Source organism: Lepisosteus platostomus, chromosome 21 (assembly GCF_059453375.1).
Source record: "Lepisosteus platostomus isolate fLepPlt1 chromosome 21, fLepPlt1.hap1, whole genome shotgun sequence".
Lineage (NCBI taxonomy): Eukaryota > Metazoa > Chordata > Actinopteri > Semionotiformes > Lepisosteidae > Lepisosteus > Lepisosteus platostomus.
Window position 1 is genome coordinate 3,742,348 of NC_142631.1, and position 22,186 is coordinate 3,764,533.

The window sequence follows — 22,186 nt, forward strand, 5'->3', positions numbered from 1 at the left end:
TTTTTCTTCAATTTTCCGAAATGCTGGAAAATATTTGAGCACTGCTAAAAAAAAAAAGCCAGCCTGAGTTTAAATAGAAACGTAGGATGTGTTTTAGATTTCTGCACTTCCTACGCAGGTCTCTGTACAACACTTCATTAATCTCTAAACTCTAAAAATAAGATTAAAACCAAAGCGAAGCAGGTAACCACGTTGTGCTGCAGTAATCTTCGCTACCACAAGAGGGCGCAGTTGGTACGTTCTTTACCCACATAAAGCTGTGTAGGAAATGGGAGCCATGGAAACAACATAGTTGATAGAGAAGAGGGAGGACTTGTTTACATCCTTGTTTACATCCGTTTCAAGCATCTGCCTGAATACATTATGGTAACGTGGAGCAGATTAATATTAAAAGATGCTTGACAGACATTAATTTAAAAGATGGGAAAAGAAAAGACGACCGCATAGCCTCTCAGATTGAGTGTAGTTGATATAATCTCCCACCACATTTCAGCTACGCCTGACAGAGGTCAACAGACACCAATCTCTTTACCTCTTCACTGTACTATAAAAAGGAAGACTTAAAAGTTAGTGTGACTTAAACCGTATATGGCTGTTGCTGAAGGCAGCAAAAGATTATTGAAGCCAACAGGAATCTGGACACTTAAACAAAACACACAGAACTGTTTTTGAAGACTTTCAAAGCCTGAGTCAAAATGAAACTCATAGATTTCACCTTTTTTTAAAGTTCCAAACAGTTGTTAAAAAGGGATTTAGGAAGACCCCTCTTCTGTTTACAGTTGTTAAAATGCTGAAGGAATCTCATAATATCAACATTCTCTACATATTGAGGTTTTTTAAAAATACACCATCCATCATTCAAAAAGTACACTAGGGGAACATTAGAGGTTTCATAGACCTTTCAGCTCACTTTTATTCCAGTCCAAAGGGCCAATTCCAAATTAAGTAAGCACTTAAATTATCTCAGTTTATAATGAGTTCCCTATTGCATCTTTTGTCATGAAGAATTGTAGTGCAATAGAGACACATTGCACTTTATTATTTTGTAAAAACACAGAACGTACACGTGCTTTTTTTGTGCTACTTTCAGCTGTATTGTGTTAAAGGCAAGGAATACATTAGCGGTATACTGCTTGCACACAGAACCAATAGAGGTGTTAGACAATTATTCACTCTAGCCTCATGTTTAGATCGTAACAGTAGAGACATTTCAAAGAGCTAATAATAATAATTAATAATTCCTTACACTTAAATAGAGCTTTTCTGGACACTCCACTCAAAGCGCTTTACAGGTAATGAGTAATCCCACTACCACCACCAGTGTGCAGCCCCACTTGGATGATGTGACGGCAGCCATAGTGCACCAGTACACTCACCACACACCAGCTCTCAGTGGGGAGGAGAGCAGAGTGATGAAGCCAGTTCAGAGATGGGGGGGTTATTAGGAGACCATGAGTGGTAAAGGCCAGTGGGTAATTTTGCCAAGCCATTGGGGTAACACCCCTAGCTAGCTGAATTCATTAACTGCTTTGCCTGAAGTATCCTTCTCCTGCATGTGAATTGAACATTGCATTGAAAGTCACATATTGTTCTACACAAAACGCTATATCCCTTAACAATGATGCTTCCTCTCTTTCCTTAGTACTTCCTAAAAAGTTTATATCCCCCAGGGTCACGGCAAACAGGGGTGGTGCTGTTCGACAAATGCCGAACGTGGTACCGCAGATCAGATTAAGTCGGGGCCGGATTTTGGTGTTCGTAGGTCCTGGGCACTTTTGCTCCGAAATGTGCAAAAAGAGTGGGTAAACGCCAATTGAATGACGTCGGTTGGCATGATGCACTTTCAACTATTCTGATGCTAAACCGCGTGACTGATGGAGCGAGTCCAGCGACCATCCCTTTCGAGACTTCTAGTTTCTAGAACAGCCGTTGGGTAGCGTACGGTTATTGATTTGGAGCCCCTGGAGTCGATCGCAAGCATATTGTTCCAGCTCGTTTTTCGTTAGTCACGAGTGTCTCCCTCCTTCGCGGGCCCTAAAACGTTCGTAGGCCCCCTAGGCTCTGCGCTTCCGGTGCCTCATGGGAAATCGGCCACTGGTGTACGTACGCAGCCCTGCGGTCAGGAGCCTCACCTCTCTGGGGATGCGTCCGTGGTACCAGCCGTGACTGCGCAGGTCGCTGCTGCTCAGCTTCAACTCCTCCTCCAGCTCCCGTCTCAGCTTCTCCGGGGGCGAGTCCAAAAGGTACTTCTCCTTTGAGAACTGGGGAAAGAAAAGAGGAGCAGACGTGGCACGTCAGGTGAAATGAATAATCATAACTCCTTACACTTATATAGCACTTTTCTGGACACGGGACTCGAAGCGCTTTTGAGGAAAATTAGGAATCCCACTACCACCACCAGTGTGCAGCCCCATCTGGATGACGCGATGGCAGCCAGAGTGCGCCAGTCTGTTCCCCACACACCAGCTCTCAGTGGGGAGGAGAGCAGAGTGATGGAGCCAGTTCAGAGATGGGGATTATTTGGAGGCCATGACTGGTAAAGGCCAGGGGGAAATTTGGCCGGGACACCGGGGTAACACCCCTACTCTTTTCAAGAAACGCCCTGGGATTTGTAATAACCACGAAGAGTCAGGATCTCGGTTTTAAGTCTCATCCGTCAATATACAGGGGCATTAGGACCCACACAGACTGCAGGGTGAGCGCCCCCTGCTCTCCTGACTAACACCTGTTCCTGCAGCAACCTTAGTTTTTCCCAGGAGGTCTCTCATCCAGGTACTGACCAGGCTGAGCTTCAGTGGGTTGTCATTTGTGAGGTGCAGGGTGACATGGCTGCTGGCTGAAATTCTGAAATTCTGATCTGACATCATTCAGTCTGCGGCCGACCCACAGGTAAGACCACACAGAACAAAAAGCGCAACAATCAAACCCCAGCGCTTTTACATCCAGGCTGAAAAACTTGCTTTTTTGTTCAAGGTCCTGTTAACTTTGGATAACTGCGTGGTTTGTTTTATTGCAGAGCCCGAGTGAGAGTCCGGCGCCGTACAACATTGAGGTGACTGTTATTAAATATAAGAAGTAAAAAGACCGTTGCTCCAGCACAGACTGCTGAATTTTTAATAAGGTCTAAAATATGATAAAGGCTAGTTCTGCCTTGTGCTTTTCTTTGCTGTTTCTCATTCTTGGCAGAACCTCAGTAGAAGAGGCTGAGGCAAAGGCACAACGCGATCAATTTCTCCAGCTCTGGGTCATTTCTTGACGGTTCCCACCCCCACCCCCCCCACCCTCGCTCCCAAAGAGAAATTGATTAAGTTGCTGCCTCTGACTTCTCTCCCCAGGGGAGACGGAGGGGATATGAAATTGCTGCCGTTTTCCCTTCCGATTTAATTTGATGCTGCGCGTTCAACGCGGCAGGCGTGAAGCAAAAAAAAAAAAGAAACAAAAAATGAAAAAAAAACGCAGCGGGGTCAAGCTGCAGAGCTAATGGTTTCCCTGCCGAATCCCAGAAGAACGAGGCTCCAACGTCTGAACGGTTCATAATTTGGTGACAAACGGATATCTGTCATGTGTTCCTCTCAAGTCGAGGTAGAGATCAGGGGTTTCTAATTCGCATTGTGGAGAGCTCCAGATAGGTGAGCGTTATAGGCTACTTGAATCGTCTCTTATTTTTTTAAATGGAAGTTATTGTTCAATTAAGGACCATCTCTGACTTGTTTGCAAGTCACATCTTATATAAGTGAAGTTGATGAACAAAACAGGCCTCTTTAATCCCTCTGGCCGCGGGTAACCTAGACAGTTTTCGAAGTCTCTTGACAGGCTCCAAATAGATGTAAGATGGAAAAGCTCAGAAGGGATTATTTGTCGTTTCGTTCGTTTATTGAACTGGGGTCTTGAGTCAAAGCGACTGGCAGAACCAACCAGGGCAGACCTGAGAGAAATGGCGATACCGCGCCTCATTTTGCCAGACGTGATTATTACTGTTTCTGGCCACCCCACAAAGGGAGTATTAGGAGGCCGTGATGGGTAAAGGCCAGGGGGGGGAATTTGGCCAGGACACCGGGGTAACACCCCTATGCTGAGGTTTTGCCCATTAAAAAGTGGCATTTGCGAAAAAGCAGCCCCTTCTAAGCGGTTTTATTGCACGTCTGCAGCAGCCCGGGGACCGCTGGGAGGGTGTAGAGAACTTTAGGTGAAAGGCAGGAGTCTGTCCATGGCTGTGCACAACCTGCTCCCTCATGACCCCTTACCCAGCTCCGCAGCACAGACAGAATGTTTGCAGTCACAGCCTATTGCTGACATGCCTGGACTCTGTCCTGGGTTGACTGGGGTAGCTGCTGTTTCTCCTGGGCACAAGGACAGAAGGCAGAGAAAACGCAGGCAGTCAGGGCCGCTGGTTTGAACTTTTCCTTAAGTACTCTCCGAATGAGTCTCACTGGACAGCTCCGGGGATAACCTCGGTACCAGGAGAGCCAAAAAACCGGCAGTCAAACACAGGGCACAGTGATGGAGCCCAAGTGATTCCCGTTCACTTCAGGTCCATGGAAAAGAGATTCCACTCGCTGCGCATGAAGGCACGCACTGACTGGAAGGGGAGAAACTGCGCGAGGAGAAGGAATGGCAAGCAACCAGCACGGCCTGGGTCTCTGAGGCTCCTTCACGTCCAGGCAGGCATGAAGACGGGGACAGTCAACAAGTCCAGCCCTTCCTCCACCCCAGAGATGCCGTGCCAGAGTCCCCTCGGCCTCCCGCTTGACAAAGGAGGTCATAATTGCGCGTAATGTGCGCTTTATCGAACTGTTGAGCTAATCCAATCAGGCCCCCCTAACCTGTTTATCTTCTCGAACGGCTCGCCTGTCGCCCTGAGGGATGCTTCCTGATATGTGCTGAGGTTCCCGTTTCTGCTCCTTCCCTCGGGAGAAACCACCCGGTTTTGGCTCACCGAGAGTCTCATTAAACAAGGGCGGGGGGGGGGTGGAGACGTTAAGGAACTATATTTCTTATAGAGAGTCCGCCATTATTTTCGCCGTGCGCGTCGTATCTGGAGGGGTGCCCTTGCCCCGCTGAGGAAAAGAAGAGAGGCTCTCGGGCTGATGATGTGCCTGTGCAAATGGGAAATGAAATGAGAGGAGCTGGCCTCCCACACCCACAAAGCGTGCCATTCACATATTTTCATTTAAGAGCCGGAAGAATGCAGACTTCGGTGGTTGTCATAGAAACAGTTCTTTGTGCAAGAGTTGGTGAGACATCCTGCAATGTATAGCACGGTGCTTAAAATTCTACCAGCTTTCCTCACAGCGTGGCTAGGGCTGACGTCTAATGAATTTATTGAGCAGGTACACGCCATCGAATAAGGGCATGTGTGTAGTCAGGGAGGGCGGTGTGCCCTCATCGCCCCTTACTTCAGAATCGTTTTGCTGCATTTTACAAAGGATGGGACGAATTTAGATTAAAAACCACTGTGAAAGAAAGAAAAAAAAAAACCAAGGAGCAGGGATGAGTTTCTCCATCAATCCATCTTGCGCACAATTAAAATGAAAAGGGAGTTGTGTAGGGTGACCCATTCAAGTATACATTTAGCACTTGTGTACTGCATATCATAATGTATATTGATTAATTTCAAATGCTTTACAATTCGGAAAGTGAAACTCGGATCCTGATGAATGTTAAGGTCAGTAAATAAAAAGGTTACACAAAGAGAGGAGGCTGTTGGTCTCATTCTTGTCTGCCTGGTAGTTAGGAGCTACTGTAGTTGATCTGAGGATCTCATCCAGTTGTTTCTTGAAAGAAACAGCTCCCACGGCACTGATCTGTAGCTTGCTCCACACCCCCGCCACTCTCCATGTAAAGAAGTGCCTCCTGTGTTGTTTTTGACGTTTCATGACTTTTCCCAAACGATTTTGGTAAGAAGTCAGAAACGTTATATTGTTAGGTGGTATTCCACGCTAGCATTCATTAGCTCCTGTTTGCGCAAACTGGCAGAATTTAGGTTGCGTTCTGTTTTTTTTTTTTTGGTCACTTAGCCAACTTTTCTGGTACACCGCTCCAGCCAGGAAAGAGCTAATCCCCAGCACAAGGTCAAAATATTCATTTGATACAAACACACATACACCCTGCGAGGAATATCAATAAGGATTATTAGAGAGGTAATTAATGAGATGCAAGCACCTGCGTCCAGCAAAACAAACAGTCTTTCAGCAAGGACAGATTTTTCCTTGCTGAAACAGCCCCACCCTCTTAACAACTGTGACCAATCTCACAGCCATAGCATGACACACATTCATGGAAGCAAATCAGATAATTCCATAATCAAACCTTTTTTAACACGAAGCTGTTCAGTACGTCATTAAATTATGCTCAATTGTCAACGATGCCTCTCATACATTTATCATTCCTATTTGCCCGAACAAGCAGCAATTTAGATTTTTCAAGTGAGGAGATAAATGTGTAGACACAGGGTGCCAATACTATTGTCTGTAAATATTCTTGGCAAACACAATCAAAGGCTTTAAAGCCACTCGATCAGTTTCTAGTCTAAAGCTTTATTACAATGGCAAATGATTTTTGAGTGAAACTGGTAATCAGACTGGTCTAAGTGGAGAAGAAAAAAGCACCTTTAGGATTAAGCGTGAATATTAAAGACACTACAAATAGACTGCTGTCTGTGTACCAGGACACTTTTAAAATGCCATCTCTTCTGGACTCTACAGTGCGCGTATCACACTAGGGGTTTAGAACAAAGCCGTCTTGTTATTCTAAAAATCTCCAAACCTGAGAATCTTTTTATTCCAGCTATAATTTATTTCGTCCCCCCCCCCCCAACAACACATTTGGCAGGATTACGGTCAAGTCAATCTTGTAATCTTCACTGTTTGGGGGCGGGAGAAGGAAGGCCGGCAGAAAACCTACAGATTTATTAATTTTTTTTTTTTATTCTTGGCGGTACAGAGCCCTTTCTCGGTTAACCTTCGGGGGAAAAAAGAAAAAGAAAATCAAACCGGCGCTTTCTTTCAGAGGCCCAGAGCGATGCTGGTCTCCTGCTGAGTCCTTGTCTTAATTGGCCTCTCATATCGGCAGCCTGGAGAGCCGGAATTGAAGAGGGGTGTGTGTGTGTGTGTGTGTGTGTGTGAAGAGCAGACTTGGTCCTACCAGCCTCTACCCACTTGAGCAGGGTTGATACCCCCTGACTTTCCCCTAGGGAGCTCTCCACACCTGCCAACCTCGGCAAATCTCCCATTCTCCCCATGTTTAGCAGCTCCAGATCGGAACGGGAGCCCCACAAGATCATTTCCATCTTATCACGGCCTCCAGCCTAAGCCTATCACCTCCACGCAGCTTTCATTAATCAGCGCCACATGTCTCCATGAGGAGAGACCCGAGCAGGCGGCTCATCAGACTCCCTTAATCTGGGCATCGAGCAGGGGGGAGAAAGATGAGGCCAAAAACTTGCTCTGATTATTTGTCTGCCCGCAGGGGCTGGTCCAGCCCAGCCCAGCCCAGCCCAGGGACGGACCTGCTGTCTGGGAGACGAGGCCGCCAGGCTCAAAAAGCACTCACAGGAACGGGGGAGCTCCCATCTGCCGAGCTCAGACGGTCGGACCCTGTCTTTCTCTTCCCTTCCTGTTGCCCTGTTTGTCTATTGTTTCGGTCTTGCTCTCGCTTTCCCAACAGTCCGAGGCACAGAAGAGACAAAAGGGTTAATTGCTTCCCAGAGCCTCATTCGCTCTGATTTCTTACAGACCCACTTGGCTTCTGACAAGCTGTGGGGTCAAAGGCATTAGACAGGTGAATTACGGTGTGCTCTGATCATTCCTTAAGGCCTCCTTTATTAGGGAGAATACAGTAAATCAATAGGGCTATACGAGGGTATATCTGGGGTATATACAGTATAGCCCACCTGAGCGATATATCCAAGAACTCATCCCTCAGAGACGTGCAATAGTTCCAAAACACACCTAATCCACCCATACAAAGTAAAGGACTTCTGACAGAGAAACTAGGCAATACAATCAACCTGAATTTCAAGACAATTAAACCATCATGCTTTGAGAATTACCGGTCTCTTCCCTGAAGGGTTTGATCATGTATTTTGGTTTGCACACAGAAGAGCCTGCGATGAGACTCACGTTTAAGTTCAAGTTCCGGCCAAGCTAAGCTCTTAAACTCTTATGTTTATAAAAGAAGCATTTTTCCCCTGCTTCCTTTGATTTTATTTTTGGACAGTTCTATTGCAGTTTGATAAAGGTGTCTGAAATACTAGATTAGACTGCCATGGCACTGGAGCACTATTGTGGGCCAGTTTGAATCAATCTGAAAGAATCTCTTGCATAAAAATGATGATTTCCTTTCCTTATTCTGTTTACTTAAGGTGCTGTTCACATTGCGAGTTCCAGATCTGCACAACATGATTTAGCTGGAAATGCCTGCAAACTTAATGAATGAGAGAAACACAGGAGGAAAACCATATTTGTCTCAGTGCTGCCTGGTATCCTCACAGCGCCTGAATCCCATCATGCTCCCAGCTGACAGAGGAAAAGTGCCCCCTGTGGATCAGCGGGCAGCTCAGCTGTCTGGAGAAAGCACACATCCTACTGGGCATCGAAAAACACATTGCAGGATTGTTTCATCTGGCTGCCAGCTCTACTGTGGCAGACACTGGCACAGTGGGTAGGGCTATTAACCCTCGGAGAAGCTGGTTTCTCATGTAGATGACAAAGAAGACTCCTTCATATGGCTGACAATGTCAGAAGGAGGCAGTGATCACTGAATCTATGAATCTGCATGGAAGAACGGGCCCCTTGTATCCACAATAAGGCCTTTTGACTGATTACTATCAATAATGACCAAGAGTTTTTAAACTATATCTACCTAACTTCCTTTAGGTTCATTCAGCAATCATACAACCTAATAAAGTATTAAGTAATTTCCATTAAAGTACAAATGAAAGATACAGAGTGTCAGCGCTTAGGCCTGACGCCAAGAGTCTGATTAAGAAAGCTTACCTTATAGGGTAAAATGCACAGTAATTATTTTGGTCAGACTAAAATGAACAATGCACCAATAAAAACGGCAGTAAACTGCATGCAATTCCCATCTCCCTGGGCATAGGAAATGAATCGGTGTCTCGTGTGTCCCATAACTGATACCCTTTGACCTCAATATAGAACCTGTTTTAAAAAAAAATAATTTGGAGCCAAAGTAACAAAGTGGAACTGAAATAGCACCCCCTCCCCAGATCATCACAATAATTGTAGGTGAGAGACTTTCAGAGGGCGCCACCTTTGCAAATGCATTGATGCAGCCGTCTTGTTAATTAAAAGGTTAATTAAAGGCTCTAATTTCGGGTGGCGGGAGGGCATGCCTCCGGAGTTGAAGTCTCAAGGCTTGAGGTACAGCTGGCTGGCGAAGGACAGCGCAATCAATCAGCCTTTCAAATACAACATCGTATCACAATACCGCCCCCCCAAACAAATCCGCACTCTGCAACCAGGATGTTATCAGTAAGCCGGGCAGAGCACGCGTGTGCGCGAGCTCACTCAACCACTCCATCATTGTCAGCGCATGATAATCACGAGTATTAATGAGCCTGGGACATATTATTCACAAGACCCTCACCCTGAGCCAACAGGCGCTTTGTTTTAACAATCCGTCCAGACGTTTTGATTATACTCCCACTGAAAAAGCAAAGATAGAGAGGTGTGTTCGGGTCTAATGCGTGCCGGCCATTTCTCATCCCCTGGCCGCACTGTAAATCCTCGTTTTTTTGTGGCTTTAAAATGAGTAATTAGCCAGCGTATGAACTTCTTAAGGTGCAGGGACCCTCTGTTAACAGGTAGTGCAGGAAGGACATTGTTAATGGGGCGAATTCAAGTTATTACCTTTCACAAACTCTTAAGGAGGGACAGGGGCTGGAGTAGCAAAACGTACATTTGCTGAGTTACGGTAAGGGGTCAAATGTACAGTATTTGTACAGTATTATCACACCTGAAGAAGGCTCCACGGCCGAAACGTTGTGTTCTCTTTCTTCTTTTTTTTCAGCATGGAATAAACCTATTACTTGTTCCTTTGCAAATGTACAGTATGCCCTCCAAATCATTCTCGTAGTCTCAGAGGCAGGACTTTGTGTGGACTTAAGGGACGCATCTGAATTAATGGGCAACATGTTTAAGGTATATTATGGTACGGCTAGTGCTTTCAATGTTTCAGTGAAAACAAAACAATATGGCCTGGTTTAAGATGCAATTACATTTTGAGACTTTTCTGGCACTTGCTGGATGTTTGGCCATGGGGAAGGGACCTGGCCTCTCAACTCCAACAGGACACAGGGGTTGGAGGAGTATTTCTTAGAGATCTGTGCGTAAGGTGTCATGTCTTGCCTACATGGTATACTCCAACTCTACAGACAGGGGACATCATTTGCGTCAGTTCTGCAAATTCACGCATTGCAGCACCCTTCTCATACTAAGAATCTTTCAAATTCTTTTTTTTTTCCCCTAGAAAAACAGATAAGTGGGGTCAGGGTGTTAGAAACTTCAGCTCTGAGCAGCTCAGTGTTGCACGCTGGTGACTCACTGTGTGGCGCACTGATCCATTATCACGGGTTAATTGTGTCACACTCTGGCTGACTCAGCGCGACTGATTAGCTCCGAGTTCAGCTTGCAGCCCGAGAAGCAGGCCTAAGCCCTGAAACCAATGAACACAATCTCTGAAAGGTCGTGCTACCTTTGAGACAGAACAAGCAAAGCATTCTAATACTGGAGCACCAAGCTCATTCCTTTAAAGCTAACAGATAGCATGCCACATTTGAGCTATGACTTTTTTTACAGTACTAAATCTGAAGTTGATTTTTTGGATACAAAAGTCTAAGAAATTAACCACAACAGCACGTGCTGGAGTAGTGCCTGTTCTCGCTCAAGAGTTGCGTGGTGATTGATGGGTACACTGTACGGTGTTACAGCACCAACTACGAACCTTTTCCACTTTGTAAAACAGTAAGATGCTCACGAAAACCAACACCTGCCACACAACTCATTTCTGGAGCGGCTCAGAACACCACAAACCAAATTTCCAGTCTCCCGTGAGACCCTGGCAAGCAATCTGTTGGCCAAACCAGGCTGTCTGCGATGTGGACTAATGAACGGCGTTTCAGAGATCAACGGGAGTTGTAAACAAACTCTAGTCATTAGGGTAACTGCAAGGTGCTCTCCACAGGATAGGGCCCAAGTAATCTTTATTTTCAATTCTGGGAACACTTAAGCATTTGTAAGGAAAATAGAACTGAACACAAATGAGAGGAAGGACCTGTGGTAACATGCAGAGGATAATAGAAGTGGTTTAATTTTGTCTCACAACCCGCTATTTTGTCTTTGTCTCTCCTGCCTCGTGATTTGTCACCTGTATTGCCCCCCTTCTGAGGAAGAAGCAATTCTAGAGCTTCCTAAAGAGATGCCAAAGCACAAGAAGAGGAGCTTGTTCATCATGAATTGAGAATATATTTCAGAAACATAGTAAAAACAGCACAAGCGACGAGCACAATTACAGTGTTGCATCAACAGAAATGTCTCATCACGAACCCATATCTACGTACCTTTTACAGCCCTGACACTTGACTACATCCAACAGGAGGGCCATTAAGGGCAAGCATATTCCAAGACAGCTACAGTAAGGAGCAGCTTACCAAGCACATTTTATAAGTAGGTCAATTTCATTTCCTCCGAAGCAATGGGAGCCCTCACGTCCCATTAAAAATGAAAGAGCCATGTTTAGATTTTCAATAAACTCATCAAAGGGCTATTTCTGACAGAAGCAACCTAGTCCAAAATCAAAGCACCACCCTGGGGGGGTCACTTTATTTCTTTCTGGCCCACCCCCTGAGGGCAGAAAAAAAAAAGACCATGAATATTGATGAAGGACCAATAAAGCTTGGAGCCAGCCAGTGAGAGCCAGGAAAGGCCCAGGCTTCGCTTCCTCCCAGAGGACTTTACTGGGCCTCACCTGGGGATGTGGTTTCCACGGTAACGGCACCCCCCAGAGTCACTTTCTGGTAGAAAGAGCTTTATGCGGCCTAGAAAATAGCAACAGCTCGCATGTTTTATTTACATCACCACGCAGGCAACGAAATAGCTTTGAAGTTCATCGAAGGGGAAAATGTGGCCTAGATGAGGCCAACTTCTTAAATCTTACCCTTTTTTCTTATTTTAGCCTCACAGGAATCGTGGCAAAATGAGTTCCCTGAATCAGATTTTTACGAGAACATGAGAGCTGGTTTGCGAAGGTCAGAACCGGCTGTCCCAGGGATCCAAGCACCTCAATAAATATGACGCCTGCCTTATGCCTCACTTTCTTTAATTACGCTGCATGCTAATCACAAAGGCCAGTGCAGAGCTGTGTGCTGAAGTCCACCCCATTACAAGCCAACGGGAGAACCTCCATCCCCTATCGCTGGGAATGAGAACAATTTGTTCGGAGCCTGAAGCAGAATCAGCTTTGACCCATGATTTTGTGTTTCGCACAAGGTATGCAATGTTCCGCAGTCTGCGTTCACAGAAGTATCTGAAAAAACCACGGGCAGTCATAACCTTGTGTCCAACCCAGCAGATAATATGTGTTCCAGCCACATATACCGAAATATACAGTATACTTACTGCAATGGCAGCTCATTAGTACCGTAGGACATGGGTGTTTCAAATGAAGCCTGGAATAACATGCTTATTAAATGAAATGTGCATTTCTGAGTTTCATTTGAAATACCCTCATATTTATTTATTTATCATCAATTTCCCTACGGGATCAATACAGTCTTATCTATCTATCTATTAAGTCACATACTAATGCAGTACAAGTAAATACAATGTATCTTAACCACAATGCTTTTCATCCTCAAATCTGTAAATATGTTTGTCTTGCAAAAAAAAATCAGCGCCTAGCACATAGTTTAGTATGTATATTTCAAGAAGGATTTAGCAAAATAAAGTACATATATAAATATATGTAAGATTTTATGTTTCAGCACAGTTGAGGTCGTAAATGAGCTGCACATTTTTTTTTGAAACTCTGGGATGTTCAGTCATGTTCCCAGTGTAAAAAGGGATCACACTACAGAAGAAGCAAGAAAAAACTGCTAACAGTGTCGTTTTTCCTCTCTCATGTAATCGTCTACAACCAATCATCGTGTTGTTAATGATCTATAAACTGTTCTAAAATGAATTACATATCCCTAAGCCCACGATTTAGGCTATATAATGTATACCACAACATTTTAGATGACATGGACATCTATTAATCTGCATTAGAGATTGGTCCTTGTCACATTAATGTCACTGTATTTATAGTTTGTAAATTTATTTTATAAAGTGTATAGAAATGACCTTTTCAGCCCCCATTCTAATGTATTACCAAAAGGCGTTTTGACACTTTTGAAACCCAGACACCAGCCTGGAAAATTCACTATTGGCATTGTGTTTGAGGAGTCTCAGATGTGAAATTAAACTCCTCCTTCTGTGTCTGGAGAGCCCATTAATGGCCAATTCCAAAGGTCACGAGGTGAAGAAACTGTGAAAGGTCAGAGCTTTGATAGATCGCGTGCCTAAAGTGCTCATCAATACTAACCTGCTTGGTGAATGTGAGCAGTCACCCAAGCAATGGGCACGCTCTGTACACGAAGATACTGCCTGAGACAGTCATGTGGACGCTTACATTAGAATTGTAAGAACTTAAGAAAGGTTGCAAACGAGAGTAGGCCAATTGGCCTGTTTGGTAGTTTATTGATCAAAGGATCTCAGCCAGCTGTTTCTCGAAAGAAGACGTTCAACAGCTTGGCTTGACATCTTGTTCCATACTCCCACAAGCCTTTGTGTAAACAACATCCTCCTGTTCTTAGTTTTAAAAGCACTTAGACATGTCCCCTGATTGATTACTCATTATACTGCAGCTAAAAGCTATTATTAAACAATTGTTTAATACAATTTAGGATAACTGGTGGCATGTGACATTGATACATCCAGGGGATTGTTTGATATTGGAAGAAATGATCAGGGTTTTGCTCCAGATGCTTACTTTAATTGATTAATCAATACACTACAGTTGCAGATGAATTGGATTTTTTTTTCAGAGCTATACTGGTCTCTTTTATTACATCAACAAATGTAAACAAAATGCATGGAAAACAAATGCATTTTTTAAACGAACATAAACAAAAATGAAAGACCAAAATGATACAGCGTGATAACTAAGCCATATATAAATTTAAATGGCAGAAGGTGACTTCCAATTCAATATTCTCCAGGACAGCACCATCATGAAAATCTGCTTCTCAGGCAATATTGATCTCCTGAATCACTTTTATTTATATAATGCATAACCCAATTCCAGTTTGTATTAACAAATGATAAGCATTTGGATGTTTAATTATATTCCACCGAATACCACAATTTATGCATTCAAGTACCATGATTAAAATCAAAACAATTAATCAGGAAACTGTATGGTACTTAACCAAACAACATAACTAATGTGCAGACACCGATTTCTCCAGAACAGTGATGCAGTATCAGTCCTTCCTCAGTAAATGCGCCAGAATACAAAAATCTTTCAAATGAAACACTGCTTATTCATTGTAGGTCTTGTTCAAACCACACGCCTGCTTCCAGTTTGTATGTGTTCAAGCAGTCGTGTTCTTGTTCTCTTCCAGAGCAATTGAGAAAAAGAGTCTGCTGTCCCTTTTATTTCTGAAACTCCTTAAATTAATCTTCATAGCCCTATTGCTGAAACAACATTTCATGAAACACGGCCGGTGCTTGGTTATCACAGCAGCAACTGAGTCAGTCTCGACTGCAGTGAGGCAGAAGTTTTAGTTGAGGGGATTAGAGGCAAAAAAAGTCTACCACAATGCAGACGTAGGCTGGCAGGTCCCCGTACTAAAATACCTTTCTTTTGCCACATCTCAGTTCCTGATGACCAAATGCACTGTCACTTTAGTCCGATTTTGATATGCTTTTCAATCCCTGACGTCAGACTACTTGCAATGACAAATCAGTGTTTCATTTAGCACCAACGGCAAATTAACGCAAGTTGATCCTTCAAGTCTTGTAAGACACCCCCAGCCATGTCCACTATCCCATCTGATCTAGCGCCCACTGCTGGGCGGGGGGGAGAGGGGTTGAGGGTGTATTGAAGAAACTGGACAGGTGGGGAGTTTCAGAGACCCTGCAGACGGACAGCAGGGCTGCAGGGGTATAAATTGAGGAGATCTGTCTAGCAGTGAGCTCATTTGGCAGCACAAGGGGAGGATGTTCTATAACCAGGGAGTCGTCCAGGAAGTTCAGATCCGCTGCCCCCAAAAAATCTTCTGACGTGAACAGAAATAAAAAAACCTAATAGTGAAAAAGTCACAGTGCCTTCGGTCAGCAGCCTCACTCATTTTGTAACTACTAGCCACTCCAAGCCAGCAATTACCTAAGATATCATTATCCATACTTAAAAAACGATTTTCAGGATTGTTGGTTTTAATTCCTATGGCGGCTCAAGACCATGTCATAGTGTAATACTCCCAACTGGAGCACAGACAACACGCAGCACATCTGGATTCCCTGGAACCTGAAAAACAGCCACACGAGTGGTGCAGGAGCTGGGAAGAGTGCTAATTAGCCGAGCTCGGCAATCTCTCCATCTTGCCCAGATAGAGGGAATTCCAGAAAAAAAAAAACCCAAGAAGGTCTTCCCTTCTTGTTCTGGTCACAGACCACACACATGCAGCAAATCAGGCGCAAATCAGCCTCATACTGGACTTTGCCCAACAGATCAAACAAGAACAAAATGGGCACATTACCACGAAAAACTGATAGGTGATATATGCACTTTCAAACTTTAATTTCCATTTCATTTCAGTCCGGAGCTTGTTCAGCTGGCCTTGATCCTAGTGAGATGAAAACCTGGCACTGGTTAAGAACCAGTGAAGGCCTTCCTGTTATTGTAACAGAAGAATCGGTACATATTTCTAAGGGCACTTTTATGTTGAAGGATTCACTGTGTTCCCATGGTAACCAGCACATGAAACATCCATCATTTCCTTCCTTCATATTTGTGTCTACACCTGCGGCAGCCGTTGATAAAAAGTTCGCCTTTTTTTATACCATCTTTCCAGCGCTGGAGCAATCCGGCCGTGTCTCTGAGGATGCTTTTGTGCTGACAGTCTCTGCCCATCTTCCTTGAATCGCTCGCTCCAGCTGACGCACCGAACAAGATACAGGCATGCAACAGATAGGGCAGATCAATAAAACAGACCGACAGATTGGTATATTTTGAAGATGGATGAATCAAAGTGACCCGATGCATAGCCCTGTCTTATTTCATACCTGCTATCAGGAAAGTCAGTCCTGGGAAGGTTCTGGGAAGTATTTTCGAGAAATAAGACCTGGGCTATCAGTAATAGACCCAGAAACCAATACAGCTCAATTTAAATGCCATTTAAGACTTCTGAACTAACATTATAGCCTGTATGCCCAAACTATCGCATCCAACAGAACCCGCCCCTACGTGGGTGACTAGAAAATATTGCATACGTGATCCAAATCATTCTGGATGAACCAGGACATTTCAAAAGGAGATGAAACAAGCATCTTGCTAGTGTATATATTCAGGCTGTAACATTCCACTCTTCTATATTTTCTAGAAATCCTATGCTTGCTAATAAACTGTTTCTATAATATACAGAGTACATTAAAACTGGTTTCCAGGAGCTACTCTAGAAATGCATTTCAGAAAGGGGATACAAACACAAGCCCTGCTTATTTATTGAAGGTGTTACTGCAGGCTCTCGTTTGAACCACACTTCGGCGTCAGTCCTTCTCAGAATTTTACACAAAGTTTCAACACGCCAAAGCCCATCGCGCATCTGGTTTCACGGCCTGAAAACGCCTGCAAAAGACATTCACAACGTAAAAGCTGGTGGAAATAGCTTTATTTTCATTTAACCACTCGGCATTCTAAATAACAAAGCCATATTTTAGAGAAAGCAGGCACGATTAGAGGCATCTGCCTCATTTAGAACCACAATACACATTGGGCAGAAATTGCACACAGATACCTCCAGGCTCCCTCAGATTATGAGAGGCGATGAGCAAGCCTTGGATCTGTTTGATTGGCCAGAAATTATGGCTGCCTTTTTTTAGATATGCCTTTGATGTCTATGTCTTAGATCTGTCCCTATCTATCCTTTGCACTTTAGAGAAAATATCAGCCAGGGTTTACACACACACACTCACTCCCCCCACGTCCACTCCTCTCAGTCTTATTGTCACAGTGGCTGCAGGCTCTGTAGCAGGCTCCCATTGGCTAGAAATGATGTCATTTTCCCCATCTCCCTGTGAAGCCCTCATTGGCTGCTCAGGCAGATGCTTTCATGGGCCTGAAATGTCACTTTCATTCATGCAAAGGCTCTGCGCTGTGCCAGCCAAGATGCTAATAAAAAGCAATGGAGTCTGACAGGAGGGGAGCGGGATAGTGATAACACCAGCATTAACCCTTCGGAGAGCTGTTGCACTGCTTTCCTCTCTGCACCTGCCTCTGCAAGAGAGAAGACTCAGCAGCACCATGGCAAATCTGTTATATTGACTTGGGTCTCCTAATGTGTGTGTGATGAATTGGTTTGAACTACTGCACTGTAACGCCTGCGCTGTACAGTGGACGTGATTGTTGAAATTGAGCTCTTCTGCATTTCTGTGCAGGAAGCAAACTCTCTTTGCAGGAAGAAGCTGACTACATCTCAACACGTCAAAAAAGTCTGGTTTTCCATAATAAAATAGCTTGCTGTATCTGAGCTACGCAATTCTTAAATGTCTCAGGAGTGGGACAGATGAGAACAACTTAATCCAGATAGTTTCAGTGGTTATTTTTTCACATTTGCCCATGAGCTATTCCTTCCAAAGGAAAGTTCTTTGCTCATGTTGCTGTTTTACAGAATGTTACACATACAATGTTACTAAATACTAACAATGTGTCTCAGTTATACATATCCCACCATCCGTGAGATTTAGCAATCTAGCTATGAAAAGTTATTATTGTTATTGTCCAGTGTCCTGCCTGGTCATAGATTTCATACTACTGTAAACACATGGGGTCGTGCACTGACTCCCCATTGCAGGGAGGAAACCTGAATGGGCAGCACTGAAGGACATCCATTCATCCAATTGACAGTAGTGTTGCTATCTTGGAGCCTGATACTGGCAAATCTCACAAGCTAAAGCTAGGTTGTGCATGGTCAGTGATTGGATGGGATAGTAGACCTACTGAAAATCAGGATGCTGCATTAAGTTGGTGCTGGTGGACCTGTTGGTGGCGCTATCCAAACCAATCAATGCTCCACTATGATGTCTGGGGACACTGCTGTAGGAGGTCCTTTGTATGAGATGTTAAACTAAGGTCCCTGACTACTTGGTCATTAAAGATCCCATGGCACTGATTGTAATAGGTCTGTTAACCCTGGTGTCCTCAGTAAATCTTCTTCCTTGGTCTTGCACAATCTGGCCTGTGCAGAAGGTGGGAACACACTTCTACACTGATACACTCACCAGCAGCATATGGATATGATATATAGTATAAAGCACTTTGGGAATCTTGAAGAAGAAAAGTGCTATATATTGCCATGCACAGGAATTATGGTTATAATAATCAAGCTCTCTTGATTGCTAGTAGTGAAGTCATCTGAGTATTTACTGTATGTCAGTGCTCCCACACCTCTTTGTGTGAAAATAAATAGCTTGTCAATTTTCATTCCCTTATAATTCCCCAGTAGTTGTGTCCTGGTAGTTTGCATCTGAAGATGCCCACTGGGCTGACAAAGCGAATATCTTTGAGGGGCTGGATTTGAACCTCTTTGTAGTCTCTGGTCAAAAAAACGCAAAAGTTGAGTTGTTTTAGCCTGTGAGAGCAGTACATTCTTTAAAACCCGAGGACGTGCCCGATTTCACCTCTTTGGGACGATTCGAGAGCCACCACATATGTATTGTAATGACACTGTACAGAATATTCTAGATTCTAGTATATTCTAGAATATTCTAGGCCTTACTAACGGATCACACCGTTTGAACAGAGCACCCCTTGGTGTACTTGAGGAATATCTAAGAAAAATTAAATGTGAAAACTCCAAAATGAAAAATAATAAAGTCCTCAGCACCTGCAGGTCTGAATGACTTGTTCTTAGCCATCACCCCTGGTGTCCGAGGGACTGTGTTTTTATACATGCTCAGCAGAGAGGTGCTGTCAGTGTCTCGGCCGCCATTACTGTTCTTACATCAGGTGGGAACCCGCTACTGTGCAAACACAGCTTTTTCTGCATGTTCCGTCTTTCCTGTCACAGCAACAATTCACACTAGTCTCCAGCGCGCCCCGGAGGACCGGGGCCGCTGTAATGAGTTTCGACATCGAGGAGAAAAAAAAAATGCATCTCGCAGCTGTTTGTGGTGCTACAGTCACACCAGACTCTAAAGGGGGCAGGTGAGCGCTAGGCTCTCCGCCAACGTGTAAAACGCTACAAAGGCCGTGAACGGGGAAAAAAAAACAACAACAACACAAAATGCGTTGGAAGCTTCCACACAGCCGCTTGTCAAATACTTAGGCTAATCGCCGGCGGTATTTGCAATATTGTTTGGTTGTCTTCAATGAAATATTGAGGGCACAGCAGCAACTCCCCGGGGAAAGAGTCCCATTGTACTGAGCTGTGGACTGTGTTGCTCTCTGATAAAACGCAGCCTAGCATAATGCGACTTCCAAGGATGCCGTATAGTCCTTTTATCAAGCCGACAGCGCACGAATGACAAGCCACAGGGACCGTAAACCATGCACAAAAAAAAAATCGTATCGGCGTATCACGACCAGATTCCCGGGTTAAAAAAAAAAGCCTTCACTGAATCACACTTCAGAAAGAAATCTGTCCCGAAAAATCTACGAATTAAAGAGAAAGAAATTTCCTAATTCCCTTTGCCCTGTTTTCTGCAGTTTCTGTCCCCTGCCTGGAGCACAGATCTCTCCGCCGGGCAGGGGGGTGATCTTGGGACATGTGACGGCCCCCACCGCCGGACAGGACGCCGAAACAGCCCTGCTGAGACCTCTTGACCCCTGATCGGGAGTGAAGTGGGAACATAATGGGAGGAAAACCTCTCAGAGTGGATTAGGCTACAATCCTACAGCGGCAGAGACAATACCCACCTGCCATGGGGATAAGAAGGCTGTCAATAACGGTGCGATTTGTCCCTTGCGGACAGCGCCTGCCCGCTTCGTGTTGTAGCAGAGGACAGAAGATTATACCCCAGTCACAGCGCAGAAGACAAAGCTGTCCACGAAGAACTTGCCATTTTTGGGATCAGAGTGCCTTCATAATAAGGAAAAAACTCTGTCTTCTAGCAAATATGGGCCAGATGTTTGGAGTATTATATGAGATTTCTAATAAAACTGTGGAAACAAATCTCTGGAAAGCCCCAATCAATACAGCGAATACGTCTCTCAAAACATCACTCCCCTCCACTTTTATAACATACCTCAGGGCTCAGATAGGGGGTAGCGACCCAATGATGTACCCTAATACGTGCACAACAAATAGGACTTCCCTCAACAGCAAAGGTTGTCCTGATATTTGGAGAGATTCGTGGATGCACAGAGTGAAACAGGAAGGGGAACGGAGTTCTGCTCCACCCTCCCTGCAGTTGGGATTTGGAAACTTTCCGAACGGTCCTGCAAATCCAGGAAACACTGAGAATTTGCAAGTCAAAGCTCCTTATTCCCCCCACACGGCCATAGACGCAGAGTTGCAGCATGCCTCCCCACCGGGAACCGGAGCTGTGTCCGTACACAAAAGCTTTCGCCACCCCCTCCTCCTCCGACCGGGATAAGACGAAACTGATAAGCCTCTTCGGAACAATGCTCCTCAATGACACGGTAAAGGGAGTGGGGGGTGTCAAAAATGAAAGAAATAAAGAACATCAACCTCCGTGAGACTCAAAAGGCCCAGTGGAAAAACAGGGGCATCATTATTTCCTATCCTGTATCAAAGGCAGCACTGCTGAGAGATGAGTGGGGAATACAGCTCTGGGGCACGGCTTGAAAGATAGCGGCTCTTCGCTAAAATGGTGTAGGGTTTCTTGAGAATAAAAGTCTCCCCTCGAGTCGAAAAGCAAGTGGGGCTGCTCTTGTTCTTTCCCCGAGGCGGAGACGCCTTCCACCTTTCCGTTGCTAAACAAATTTACGTTGCCTACACGAGTCGTTTTTTTTTTCCTTTTTGGATGGAGAATAATACAATTGGATTGCACGGATGGAAACACAATAACACTTTCAACAGATAACAGGTAGCAGGTCTAGGTGACAGCGCGGTCTAGGTGAGAACTCAGCCAGTGGTCAGCGCTCACATTGCGGATGGCCGATTGGTGGAAGTCCGGAGAGCCCGTTTTCAAGGTCTGCTTGAAAATGGGAAGACACGCGTCTCAAACTGGACAGGCAAGGTGTGAACGGACGCTCCTTAAACTTAGAGCGAGGCGCCATACTATGTCCGCCGTAGCGGCCAGCGGCGGTTCCACTCCCGGCCCGTGTGCAGGGCGAGCGGCCGCCGCCCTCCTCCGCCTTTCCCCCAGGGCGCGGAGCTCCGCTGGCCCGGCGATGGGCCGTTTCCGCCGCCTGCAGAGCGGCTATCGGACAGGCGCTGCCCGTGGGTCGTGACAGAAAAAGAGAAAGTCGTGCAGGCTTTTCAGAGGCTCGGCGGCAGCAGCTGAAGGGCACGAATGTGACCCCATTCCCTGGGAGGGTCGGCAAGCGCTGAGCTAGCTGGTCTGGCTCTCTTGAATGAATAGGTTTGCCCCCTGGTCGACAATGGTCGCATTAGGAGAGGATTATACTTGGCTTCTCTCTTGCTTTCAGACTTTCCCAGCCTGGCTCTGCCCTCTCCTCTCCAATTCCCGTGTCCGCTTTTTTTTTTTTAATACGTACTAATTTACTTGCACAGGCAGGGGAACAAGTCATCTGAACAAAGGGACTGCAGAACAGCATTCACTGGAAACAGTAACGCCGCATTTCCCGATCGCCGCTTTGAAAAGGAATTAGATTGCGGTTCAACTTCAAACTGTTTTGAGCTACTGTAATAATTTTTTTTTTACCGATTGATTTTATTTAGTATAGCACGTGTCCCAGACCTGCTCAGAAAATACCTCTG

General features: G+C 45.0%; 1 protein-coding gene across 4 annotated transcripts in view; it reads right to left on the minus strand.

The window, feature by feature from the left end:
* LOC148643916 (SH2 domain-containing protein 3C-like) overlaps window positions 1–22,186 on the minus strand; it is an 80,913-nt gene that overhangs the window by 13,711 nt on the left and 45,016 nt on the right. For all 4 annotated transcript variants that reach the window (XM_088615435.1, XM_088615436.1, XM_088615438.1 and 1 more), the window contains one exon: window positions 2,133–2,261. In XM_088615435.1, the coding sequence (XP_088471561.1) occupies window positions 2,133–2,261 (129 nt within the window). The remainder of the gene's footprint in view (window positions 1–2,132; window positions 2,262–22,186) is intronic.